General features: G+C 38.3%; 1 protein-coding gene across 2 annotated transcripts in view; it reads right to left on the reverse strand.

The window, feature by feature from the left end:
- Nucleotides 1-13,031, reverse strand: part of STXBP4 (syntaxin binding protein 4) — a 212,961-nt gene that overhangs the window by 12,336 nt on the left and 187,594 nt on the right. For both annotated transcript variants that reach the window (XM_011953762.1, XM_011953761.1), the window contains one exon: nt 10,748-10,805. In XM_011953762.1, coding sequence (XP_011809152.1) covers nt 10,748-10,805 — 58 coding nt within the window. The remainder of the gene's footprint in view (nt 1-10,747; nt 10,806-13,031) is intronic.

A 13,031-nucleotide genomic window follows, 5' to 3' on the forward strand; every position in this document is an offset into this window, starting at 1 on the left:
CTTCTCGCCAATTTTCTCATATCCAAGTAACTTCCAAAGGTCTGCTCATACATTTGGTTGTAAGTAACAGTTGAATCACTGTGATAATTCAAACCATTTTGACTAGTTTATTTTCTATATAGCTGGAGTTATATGTCAATCTACTCAAATTCCAGGTTTTGTTAAAATTATTTACATCAAACAAATACCATTTTTAGCTAAGCAAACCTTGTTTTAACTATTAGAGTATATAACTTTACTAAAGACAAATAAATATGATGGTAAGTGGCCTGTCTAACAGCTCACCCTTCTCTTCCGTCCCTAAACTGTAGAAGTGATTTTACCAGACTGGAATTTTTAGTCTTTGGAATGATGAGAATGCAGCCAAAGCCATGTTTCTAGGCACCAGATACCCAACAGAGGGATGGAGATTTTCATAGAGGTACCTGCTTAATACCAATGCTAAGTAACAAAGTGCAGGTGTGATCAAAGAAGACCTCTGGCCCTCTTAATATTGAGATCATTCATTTGATAGACATGTTCAGGTATGTGGCAGCTGGGTAAGACTTTACATCAGGTAAGCATTTTGTACTTTACAACATTCTTTGATACCAATTTCCCAATTTGCTTTTCATATAAATCCCACAGACCTTATTTTTCTCTACGGTTTTTACAATTGATGAAACTGAGGCTCAGAGTATCAAAGCCCTGTCCAAGGTCACACAGTAGTGTGACCACTACCCTCCCCCCTCTACTTCTAACTCCCTGTAATCATTTTCTACTGCACTAACCAATTTCCACAAATTTAATGGCCTAAAACGACACAAATTTACTATCTTCTAGTTGTGTAATTCAGAAGTCCCACACAGGTCTTATTGTTCTGGAGGCTCTAGGGGAGAATTTGTTTCTTTGCTGTTTCAGGCCACTCACATTCCTTGGCTTATGGCTCCCAACTTCAAAGCCAGCAACATAATATATCCTGAATTCTGCTTCCACTGTCATATCTCTTTCTGACTCTTCTGCCTCCCTCTGTTAAGGAGTCATGTGATTGGACCCATTTGGATAATCCAGAATTAGCTCCTTGTTTTAAGGTTAGTTGATTAGCTAGTTGATTTCTATTTTATTATTATTATTATTATTATTATTATTATTATTATTTTTTGAGGCGGAGTCTCGCTCTGTCGCCCGGACTGGAGTGCAGTGGCCGGATCTCAGCTCACTGCAAGCTCCGCCTCCCGGGTTTACGCCATTCTCCTGCCTCAGCCTCCGGAGTAGCTGGGACTACAGGCGCCCGCCACCTCGCCCGGCTAGTTTTTGTCTTTTTAGTAGAGACGGGGTTTCACCGTGTTAGCCAGGATGGTCTTGATCTCCTGACCTCGTGATTCGCCCGTCTCGGCCTCCCAAAGTGCTGGGATTACAGGCTTGAGCCACCGCGCCGGGCCGCTAGTTGATTTCTTAAATTTCTGCAACTTTAATGCTCCTTTACCTGCAACTACCTGCAACTTTAATGCTACCTTTACCTGCAACTTTAATTCTATCTGCAACTTTAATGCTCCTTTACCATGTGACCTAGTATATTCACACTTACAGGTGCTGGGGAATAGGATGTGAACATTTTTGAGGGCCATTATTCTGCCTACCCTATTCTTCCCTTAAGCTGCTTCTTCCCCTAAGACTAGGGCCTAATGGAAAACTGATTGGGATCAACTTTTGCAATTTGCCTAAAACTTGCTCAACGTTTAGCATGAAAAGTTATATATATATAATATATATATATATATGTATGACACTATAATGAATATAATCTACTGAATGAAGAAAAAAGTTGCTAGGGACCTTATGAAAAGTAATTTTTGGGAGAAGCAACTATATGGACTGAACTAAATTCATATGTTGAATCTCCAATCCCCAGCGTGACTGTATTTGGAGACTGGATCTCTATGGAGATAATTAGGGTTAGATGAGGTTGTAGGGTTGGCAGGACACTAGTCTGATGGAACTGGTGTCCTTGTAAGAAGAGACACCAGAGATATCTCTCTCTATGTGTACAAAGAGAAGAGGCCAGGTGAGGACACAGCCAGAGGTAGGCATCTAGAAGCCAGGAAGAGAATCTCACCAGAAACTAACCCTGATGGCACCTTGATCTTGGGACTTCTGTGAGAAAATAAATTTCTGTTGTTTAAGCCATGTCTGTGGTGGTTTGTTATGGCAGCCCTAACAGACTAGTATAGCGACCAAATTTGGAAGGGAAAGAGTTTGACAAAAAGTATTTGTTAGTAAATCTAAATAAAAGGTCCTGGCAGCAAAGAAAATTACACACCTTCCAAATAAAAGAATTAACCCTCAGAAAGGTTATGAGCTTCCAAAGTACTTTATGAAACCCCAAATAATTTATTTCAATATCTCGATGAAATATGAAGAAAACATGCTTCATGCCTATGTTATACCTGTCATTGGTTAAAGGAGGGGGAAAAAGGGCTTTGATGCTGAATATTTAGGTCTAGATGTTCCTTTTATTTTAGTGGGCTTTGCCATTCTGAATAACCCAAGCCAGTTGCCTGGTCTTTCATTTCATGATGATTTCTCACACAGTACTTCATATTCCTACATATCTTTGTAGGTATTTACAGAAAATCCCGAGCAAGCTGTCTCAGGTTCATGATCACTGCAGTGTTTCTGCTTCTGTCACAGGGCTTTTGACCGGCCAGAGAGTGGCACAGGTGTAGGTTTTGGTTACTAGTTTCCATCTGCAGTTGTGCAAATATTGTCATTTTAAACTCCTCCATTGGCAAGTAGCAATAGTATAAAATAAGGAAGGGGACAGGGAACTAACAGCTGATAAGCACTCATTATGTGCAAGGTATTTTGCTAGGTGCTTTTTACCCCAAATTTCACTCAATTCTCAAAACAATCTGGGGAGATAGATAGAAATTATTATCCTTGTTTTTGTATGAGAATAGAGGGTAGAGAGTATTGAAATAACACCACCAAGGTCACACTCAAAAGTGGTTGCATAAACATTAGAAGTTATCTCTGTCTGATTACTAAAGTGCTTATTTTTTCCCCCATCAATCGCTTCCGCAGACTGCCAACAACAGTATTCATTCAATAAATATTTATCATCCCTACAAATACCAGGCCCTGTGCTAGGTAATGAATATTCTCAACCAGTTGTCACATGGATGGTTACAGCTTTAAAGTGCAGTCTAGTTAATTTCAACACCTTACAACTCATTCATAGCTAAGAAGTGTTTGGTGGCAAAATATTTAAAAAGTTCATATTTCATATTTTAAGTCCTTTGTTAGTTTCTTCATTGTAGCCTCATTAAGAATAAAATGACCAGAATTCTTACACATGCAAAAGAGAGTGAGGAGCTTACACACATTCTCCTTATCTAGTCTGAAGTCAGTTGCATAGAAATTGCCCTGACACCTCATGCAGTGAGCCTTAGATCTTACTAATTCGTCAGTAGACATTTCCTCATTCACAGAAAATGAATCAAAGCTCCCAAATTAATGAGATCTTCAGAAGAAGGGTGTTAGGCAGTGTCCACTAAAAGCAAAAATAAGCCAGGTGCTTGCTCATGCCTGTAATCCCAGCACTTTGGGAGGCTGAGGTGGGTGGATCACCTGAGGTCAGGAGTTCAAGACTAGCCTGGCCAACATGGTGAAACCCCGTCTCTACTAAAAATACAAAAATTAGCCAGGTGTGATGGTGGGTGCCTGTAATCCCAGCTACTTGGGAAGCTGAGGTGGGAGAATCACCTGAGCCCAGGAGGCGGAGGTTGCCGTGAGCCGAGACTGAGCCATTGCACTCCAGCCTGGGTGACAGAGCAGGACTTCATCTCAAAAAAAAAAAAAAAAAAAAAAAAAAGCTAAAATAATTGTAAAGCATTTAGAAAAAGCTAAAAGTAGTACTTTTAAAATTTCTAATTCAGAAACCATTCCTTTCTCTCCATCCTCTCCTTTCCAACCTCCCTAATTTCTAATTGCATTAGATTTACCAAAGCTAGGCTCTACTTAGCAAATAAAGTTAGGGCCTAAGAAATGATAATCTAAAATTCTTCTCTTTTGTGTTTTCCTTTGTTTATAAATGAGATGACACAATGTAACTGAAGCTTTTAACTAATACAATAGGTAGATAATACAATTTTATTCACTTATAGATTATGAGCCATTCTTCCCTACTTGCAAACAAACTAACTGGCTATCTCAACCCAAGTACAGACATCATTTTAGGGCATTAATGAATTTTGACTGGAGAGAAATGAGAGAAACCATGCGTACTGGAACTTAGTTATGCTGTAGAGTCATAAAAACAAAGCTCTCACATACTGAACATCTCGTAAGAAATTTGGGGTAGGGGTGTTCTCTTTATTTTGTTATTCCAACCTAATAGTTGCATCATTACTGTTCATCATGGCAGAGTTCCTGTCATGTGCTAGCAATACACTCCAGAAGAAAAAGATTGCAAAGATGTGGCATGTGTCCTCCACACCACCTCTCCCTCTAAACCCATGGCAGACATCTCCAGCAGATCAAGGCATACATCACTGAAGCTGAATATGTCCTCAGAATTCTTCTCAAAATAATACTTGAGACAGCTATTATCAACAGATAGAGATGGCATGAGTTAAAATCTATTTCCCTTCCTTGTTCTAGACAGAAACTTTTGTTTTATTCAAACACATAGACTTTCTAGGTTCTACTGATATACATTTGTAATGTTCTAGGTATAATACTGCCTATGTGATAAAGAATGGAATTTATAATATGAAGAACAATATCTCAGATTTTAGGATCTGATATAAAGGCATATCAACCCAAATGAATGCATGGAGAATTACAAGCCAAATCTAAGTAACTTAAAAGCAAATGATTATATGTATTTGAAAAATCACCAACAGTATAATTCAGGGGTCCCCAACCCCTGGGCCATGGATAATTCAGGGGTCCCTAAGCCCCGGGCCATGGACTCGTAGTGTTCCATGGCCTCTTAGGAGCTCAGCTGCACAGCAGGAGGTGAGCTGTGGGCAAGCAAGTACTACTGCCTGAGCTCTGCCTCTTGTCAGATCAGTGGTGGCATTAGGAGCGCAAACCCCATTGTGAACTGCACATGCAAGGGATCGAGGTTGCATGCTCCTTATGAGAATCTAATGCCTGATGATTGAGGTGGAACAGTTTCATCCCAAAACCATCCCCCTGCCCCCTGGTCCATGAAAAAAAATGATCTTCTACAAAATGGATTCCTCATGCCAAAAAGATTGGGAACTGCTGGTATAATTGAACATTCAAAGCAAGTAATGGACATAGACAATTTTGTATTATTTATATAAGTCACATGAAACATATATTTTACATATACTGTGAAGCGGCATCTACTAGGCATCCTCTAAGATGGTTCCCAGTGATGCCTACCTTCTGGTCTTCTGGTATTCATACTCTTGCGTAGGAGCCTCTTACACTGAACCAGGGTTGGTCATATAGCAGAAGTGATGGTAGATCAGTCACTGTGACATTGGTTATAAAAGACACTGTAGCTTTTGTCTTTCTCTCTCTCTGTCCTTTTTGTCCCTTACTTCGGAGAAGACAGCTGCCATACTGTGAGTAGCCCTATGTGTTCATGATATGGTGAGGAAGTGAAGCCTCCTGCCAATAACCTCATGAGTGAGCCTGGAACAAATACTCCAGCTGGCTCACTAAGCCACTCTTGAAGTCCCAGCCCTAACACAGTGACTACAACTTCATGAGAGACCCAGAGAGAAAGTGAGAGAGTCAGAATAATCCAGTGAAGCCACTCCTGGATTCAAGATGCTCTAAAATTGAGTAAGAAAATACATATTGGTTTAAGCTTAAATTTTGAAGAAATTTATTATGCAGATATAGAGTTAATACAAGTATGATAATAAATCACAGTGAATCTGAATCAACAGAAAGATAATAGAATACAAAAAAGCAATTAGCAGCTATGTCTAATTTGCCATACATTCAGTTTTATTACAAACTTAATAACTCTCATAATAATTTTGTTACATTATATAACACGTATAAAGCATGTGAACTTTTAAGTGGAATCATACCAAAGACTACTATAAATCTGTAACAGTATACAACTTCAAAGGGAAAAAGATAAGAAGTTGGGTAGAAAAATGGATCAAGTTAATCAGAAAATTTCATTATAGCATTCTCAAGATCATGGATAGTTTGTTATTAAATTTAAGAATGTTGCAACTCTCTCTCTAAGGAGAACATAAGAAAAAATTTCCTAGAATGCACAAATACGTTTTAAAACTATATAAATAATGTATTTTCTTTTTCACATATATATGAGGCAAGTGAGCAAGCTCTGCCCGCCTGCATAAATGCATATACATATTGGTACACACACACACAGAAACATACACACACACACAGACATATATGTGTATTAATTCTATGAAACACTGGCTGTAGCAATGCCAACACTGATTAAATTTGTTCATCCTAGGTAAAATGCTTTCTTCTCTTGCATCAGAATTTAAGTAGATGACAAAGTATTAATATATGTGTGATGGACATGTGGATGGGCGGGAATATTCAATGAGGATTATGTTCATCTGGACATTCTTAGGACACCACTGACAGTTATTCCCTTGCCAGAGGCTTGGCTTCCATCAGATGTAACAATTCAATTTCTGGGAAGGCAGTGACAGATGCCAATTTCAGGGAAGAGATTATGTATATATAGACCATCATCCCTTCTGGTGTTCTGGGAGGGTGATTTCAGTCACTATTCTTAAGTAGAGGTGAGAGAGCAATGATCTGAGTCCATTACTTATTTCTTGCCTTCAAAGTATCATCTACATGGTAAATGAATCACTCTTACCTCAAAAGTTAACGCAGGCTATACAGACTGAAAATTTTTGTTAGGGTAGTAAGAGAATGAAGATTGAGACAAAACAAAAATGACAAACCAAAACTAAATAGTTTCAAAAAAAAGATATATAGTAGATGCCTGCTTATGCAAACTTTACTTATCTGGCAACATCACCTAGTTGAATGCAGCTAAGAACCATGAAGAAACTCCCACCAAAATGTGAAAGCAAGGGGAGGGACTGAAGAGGGCTCACCTTTGCTCAAAGTGTCTGTTTTGGACCAGGTGCTATGATAGGCCCTTTACATACACAAACTCCTTCATTCTGGACGGGAACCCTATGAAGGGCTAATATACTTCCCATTTTATAAATGGAGAAATTAAGCCCAGAGAGGTTAAGTAAATGTGCCTGAGGTTTAGCTATTTTATTCAACTATTTTGTGTAGACACTGTTATTTTAATTAAAGTTTCTCCAAGTCCAAAGCCCATGCTCTTCTTTCCCCGATACCAGATGGCCTTCCTGTAATCAAATCCACCTGCAACAGAACTTATGTATCACACTTGACTTACATAAACACTCCTGCAGAACCCCATTCAAAGGCTATTTACAAGCAGTTCAAATTAGCCTCATTATCTGGCATCTGGTCCTCTTCAAATACAAAACTGGGGAAGAAGGTGACTTGTGGAGAGGGGGCAAAAGAGAATGGGCATGGGGAGAGAAACAGGGACACTGAGAGAAGCAAGAGGTGACAGCTGTGTCTCTACTCTGTCTTATACATCTTAATATCCCCTGTAGAACTCACTGTATTGTGTATAATGATGGACGTTCATAAGGATTTTGTTCACTGGCCTCTGTATAAGAAGTCAGGGAAGTGTGTAACATATATTAAAATAAGACTTTCATCAAGAACAGTTAAACTAAAATAAGTCTTGGTGCTTGAACAGGGTTAAGTTCCAACAACAACAACAAAAAACTAACTTATGCCAAACACTCCATTCCTTCATGAGGCTGAGTAAAAGAAGCAATGGCATATTGCTAGATTTTCTTATTTCTACTCTTTGACTTTTTTAATCTCTGGAAGACAACTTCTTATTCTCACAACCAAGTTTCTATTCTACTATTTTAAAATGAATAAAGTATAGAGCTCTTCCTAAATTGAGATCTGTTTAAAGTGTCTTTCTTGTCACATGTCAACATACTATATTAACATGAGGATATGGAGGTGGTGAGGCATGGTGTGTGTGTGTGTGTGTGCGTGCGGGTGGCTTTGGAGCCAGACAACCCTGGACCTGAATCTTGGCTCTGCAATTTTACTACCGTGTGACCTTGACGAGTACAGCCTCTTTAACAGTTTCTCCTAATGAAACGGTAAGACAATGAAACCTACTATGGCCCTTCGGGGAATATTTATTTTATCATCTCTTTTTCTGTTTTCCTTATGTGTCAAGACTAAGGTCAAGGCAAAAAAAAATTGATGGACTTCCAAAACACACCCTTTGGGGGTATATTTTCTGAGCAAAGTAATGGGGTTAGGATAAATGTAGCATCTCTCTGTTCTTTCCACAGACATTGAGTTGGTTCCCAGGGCAGGCAAAGGGCTTATTGACTCCCTTTTGTCTCCTCTTCTGGGACTCTATTCTCCCGTATAGTGGGAGTCCAGCCCAAGGCTATTGTTCCAGGCTGCAAAGAACAGTGGCTTAAGCTAGCTGGGTAACAGGTAAGGAGACAAATCAACTTTCTGGCTGACCATCTCTTGTTCCCGCTTTGTTCTCTGTTTTGGGTAACTGTGCCCCTAGTATTCTTTTCTCTTAAGGCACTAGTTAGATTCTGACATTCAGCTCTGGGTTAGGATATACTGACAGCCAGGTAAGTTTAGGTAAAGGAGTTCCCCACAGGGTCCAGACTCATTTACTGACATTTTTCAAAGGCCCCTAATGCAGAACCCCAGTTAATAATGAATGCTAATTTTCCTTCTTTTAATCACGCATTTCTTTTGGGGACCTTCTAGGAGAAAGGCATGCTCACGGCAAGATGCAGCTCACCACCATCATAATGCCATTCCAATAAGAGCCCAGCAACATCTACTTTCCACATTGTTAAGAGCATTAAATGATATAATGCATAGAGAAATATACCTAGCATATTCCTGACTATTAAGCACAAGCTAGTGCTCAGTAAATGCTCAGGCCCTCATCTTTTCCTTTATAAATTTATAAAGTTAATATCAAAAAGAGAGAAAGAAAGAAATTCAACACAGATATGAATGTACTTTTTCATTTTCCTGCCATTCCTACAGTACAGCGATTCAAAGTTTCCGGAAACTAAACATGATTAATCCTGCATACATACTAGAGAGCCCCTTCCAGAAGCGGTCTGATTCTGGAAGAGTGTGGCACTAAATGTAATCTGCACATGGAATTCCTGGGTCCTCTATGCCAAAAGTTCCTTTTCTTTCACATGTTATAAACAACACCTTTGCCTGATTAATCACTTCATGCTAGAGATTGCAAGAAAAAAATTCAGCATGAAAACACTAAAGAAAAAACTAGAGAAAACAGGTTTATCTCTAGCTTTTCCTTAAATTTTTTCAAATATAAAGCTTTTGAATCCTCAGTGTTTTTAATGGGCATATGATTGTTCAGGTTTTTTCTTCCCCTCCACGATGGTTTCTCCATATTGTAAATTCATGACGGCTATTTATTGGGCATCTACTGTGTTCCAAGTTCTATGCTAGGTGTTTAACATTGAACAACTTTATAAAGTAGGTAATATTCCCCTCAGTATATGATGTGAAAGCTGAGGTTAAGAGAGATGTAGGAACTGTGTAAAGTTGCAGGGCGTGAGAATCCAAAATCTGGATATTGCTTTGTAAAATATTTGCATGTTTGAAAGGGGATAGCAAAGATATGTCTCCTTTTTCCTCCCAAAATGCATACCAAGTATACTTTGCTAAAAGGATACACAAAGGAGTTCCCTGAGATCTTAGGAGTCTGCTGGGATTCCCCTTTGTGCTCTCAAAATGTCAATTCTGACATAAAAGGAATTTTCAGGAAACGGTAGAAGTATATCACAGCGCTCTGTCCAGGGCAAAAGTAACCAGTTCAGCACTAGGAAATGTATTCCCGTTCAGGCTTTCAAGGCTGGGTCTTTATCAGTGACAGTCTAGTGTAGTAGTAGAATCTTGGGTCAGAAGACTTTGATTCTAGTTCTGACTTGCTAATTAAGTAGTGATAGATTTTTTGGTAACTACTCAAGGCTCTTATTTTCTTCATCTATAAAACAGAAAAAATGACAAGGTACACATACCTCAAGGGCTTTTTCTGAGAATCCACTGAGGTAAGGTTTGTTCATATACTGTCCTATTTATCTCAAGTTATTTACTGTCTGTTTTTCCTATTATGTAAATTCTACGCTATCAAGAAACCAGTCTATATATTTCACCACTCTATCTCCAGGGTGTGGTACACTGCCTGGCAAACAGCAAATGCTCAAAAAATAGTTGCAGAATGAACTGTGTGCATTTTAAAGCATTAAAAAATGTTGATTATTAGTATTATTGTTAATAACTTTTAAAGACATACAAAATGGATTTTTTTGTTAGGTATTAACTTTTCATAAACATTAATACTATTAGCCAGCAAGTGAATTAAGGCAGCCAGCATTTAAGTTCAAATGATGATCCTGTTCCAATTTTTTGATGTTTCCCTAGAAATTATTACCAGGATTTTTCCCCCAAATGATATCTGATATTAGCATTTAAATCACATGAAATGAAAATGGTGAGGCTTCATTTCTTGTTACTAATTTTTGTAACCTACAAGAAGGTTTCTTAGTTTTGCTGATTATTCTGCAACTTCCAGGTTCTCTCCAGATGTGAAGAAAATTGCTTACTTGGTTGAGATGCTTGTACTTACTTGATGAAGTACTTGATTCCATCTGCTGTGTAAGCTTCCTCCCACCCATAAGGTAAACCTAGAGTGAAAGGAAACCAAAAATATATTTAATAAGATGATAAAGATAACTTTATTTCCTGGACACAAACCTCCCTCATCTTTACAATTATTTGAGCACATTTCTTGTACAAAATAATTTTCTAGAAAGGGGGAATTAAGACAATTCAGATGAGCTTTCATACTCAGCATCTTTAGAACACAATAAATAAGTCTTGAGCAGTTAACAATCTGCTTTAGTTGCAATAACTGGATTATGACTTGTCATTTACATGTGGTGAGCATTTTTGTCAGCAGGATTCAAGCAAAAATTTGTGTTGCAGTGGATGGTTTTTGCCTGAAGGCAGAAGGATGGACAAGATGGCCTCTGCTTGTCTATTCTGGCTCAAAGTTTCTTTAATTGGCTCCCTTTACATTCTTTCACTCAGCTCCACAGGGAATCAGACATGAGTGCCAGATCAGCAGGGGTTTGAAAGTAGCTTTTGGACAAGACAAAATTCCTTATTAAGTTTGAAAGTTTAGCAAAGCGATTTACAATGGATTGTGGCATTTTACTTTGTTAATTAAGAATTTTGTGCACTAAACATAAACGGCCAAACAATTTGCTAAACTTAGCTTCCATTTCTGTAATGGGATTGAGAATAGTTAGCTATAAAGAGATGTGGATTGACGTAAGCAAGCAATATTTGGCCATATTTCTGTAAATGAGTACATTTTGGCCCTCATCATACCAAGAGAACAGCCCCAAGTTGAGGCAGCCACATTTTCCTACATTCTGATTTTGGGTGGCACGTTTCCAGAACACAGTGGTTTCCGCCCCTCTGTTCCATCCAAGTACTGCTAAAGATTTTAATCCAATTTTTGGATCAGTTCTTTGACACTGGCTTATCAAGACTCAGGTAGCCTACCTCTTTGGAAAGTAACTGAGCTTTAACAACAAATCATTGACTTCCTTTCCCCAAGTCCCAGCAAGGGGCAGAGCAAAAGTGCAGGAATGGTAACTCTTTTTGCTTGTTTATTTTTAGAGACAGGGCTTCTCTTTGTTGCTGAGGCAAGAATGCAGTAGCACAATCATAGCTCACTGCAACTCTGAACTCCTGGGCTCAAGTGATTCTCCCTCCTCAGCCTCCCAAGTAGCTGGAACTATAGGTACATGCCACCACATTTTTTTTTTTTAATTTTTTTGTAGAGACCAGATCTCCCTATGTTGCCCAAGCTGGACTCAAACTCCTGGCCTGAAGTGATCCTCCCACCTTGGCCTCCCAAGTGCTAGAATTATTGTTGTGAGCCACTGTGCTTGGCCTAACAGTAACTATTTGAATGAAATAAAATCTTACTCTACTGCCATTTGCTTCTTGCGAATAGTCTTTGAGAAGCAACTCTAAGGATGATGTTTTTGTAATTATGAAAAACAAGAAATACACTTTGTATTGTGTTTATTTCCAGTCTTTTACCACAAGTCATACACACCTTGAGCAAAAATTCTGTAACTGTTTCCTTTGTATATTAACACAGGCCACCTTGGAGTTTCTATTCTCTCTTCATGAATAAATGTTCCTCTTATAAGTAGAAAATAAGCACTTCCTAGAGCTTAGCATAAGCAAATGACTGGCTTCCTAAAAGCCCCTGAGTGACTCTCACTATACGTCTCTTCTAGTGTCCACTGCAAGCACATGCTCAGCCAGATGCGCCATGATAAACTGCTCTGCTGTACTAGTTCAAGTAGATTTATTTTCTGTCTTCATGCTTTCTGCATTTTCTTTTATATATCACTTCATTCATCACTGACAAGCCCCTCACCTGGAGGAAAGAAACTGATGACTGTACCTAAGAACCTTGCTTTCATGACAAAAATGCTCAGAAATACCAGGATTTCCAATCAATAAGACAAAGGCAGCTAACAGTTAAGTAGGAAGTTATTCTAATGTGACTACAATTTTCGTCTGCTAAATAATTTGATCAGTACAATTGTATCTGTCCTTCTAATTTCTTAAGTTACAGATATTTTCTAATAAAAAATAAAGAAAAATGGACACTTTCAAGACAGTATCTTTTAATCTACAGGATCATTTGAAAATTGACATTAAAATTGGATTACTATATCCCCTGTGCCATCAGAATAGAATTTCTGCCTTGATTACTTCTTTACAATTATTAAAAAAGAATTATAACTTTATAACAGACTTATAAAGCTACTAATTAATAGGCATTTAAGTCACAATGGTTATTCAGTGACTGCAGCCATAAA

Source organism: Colobus angolensis, unplaced genomic scaffold, assembly GCF_000951035.1.
Source record: "Colobus angolensis palliatus isolate OR3802 unplaced genomic scaffold, Cang.pa_1.0 Scaffold37, whole genome shotgun sequence".
Classification (NCBI taxonomy): Eukaryota; Metazoa; Chordata; class Mammalia; order Primates; family Cercopithecidae; genus Colobus; species Colobus angolensis.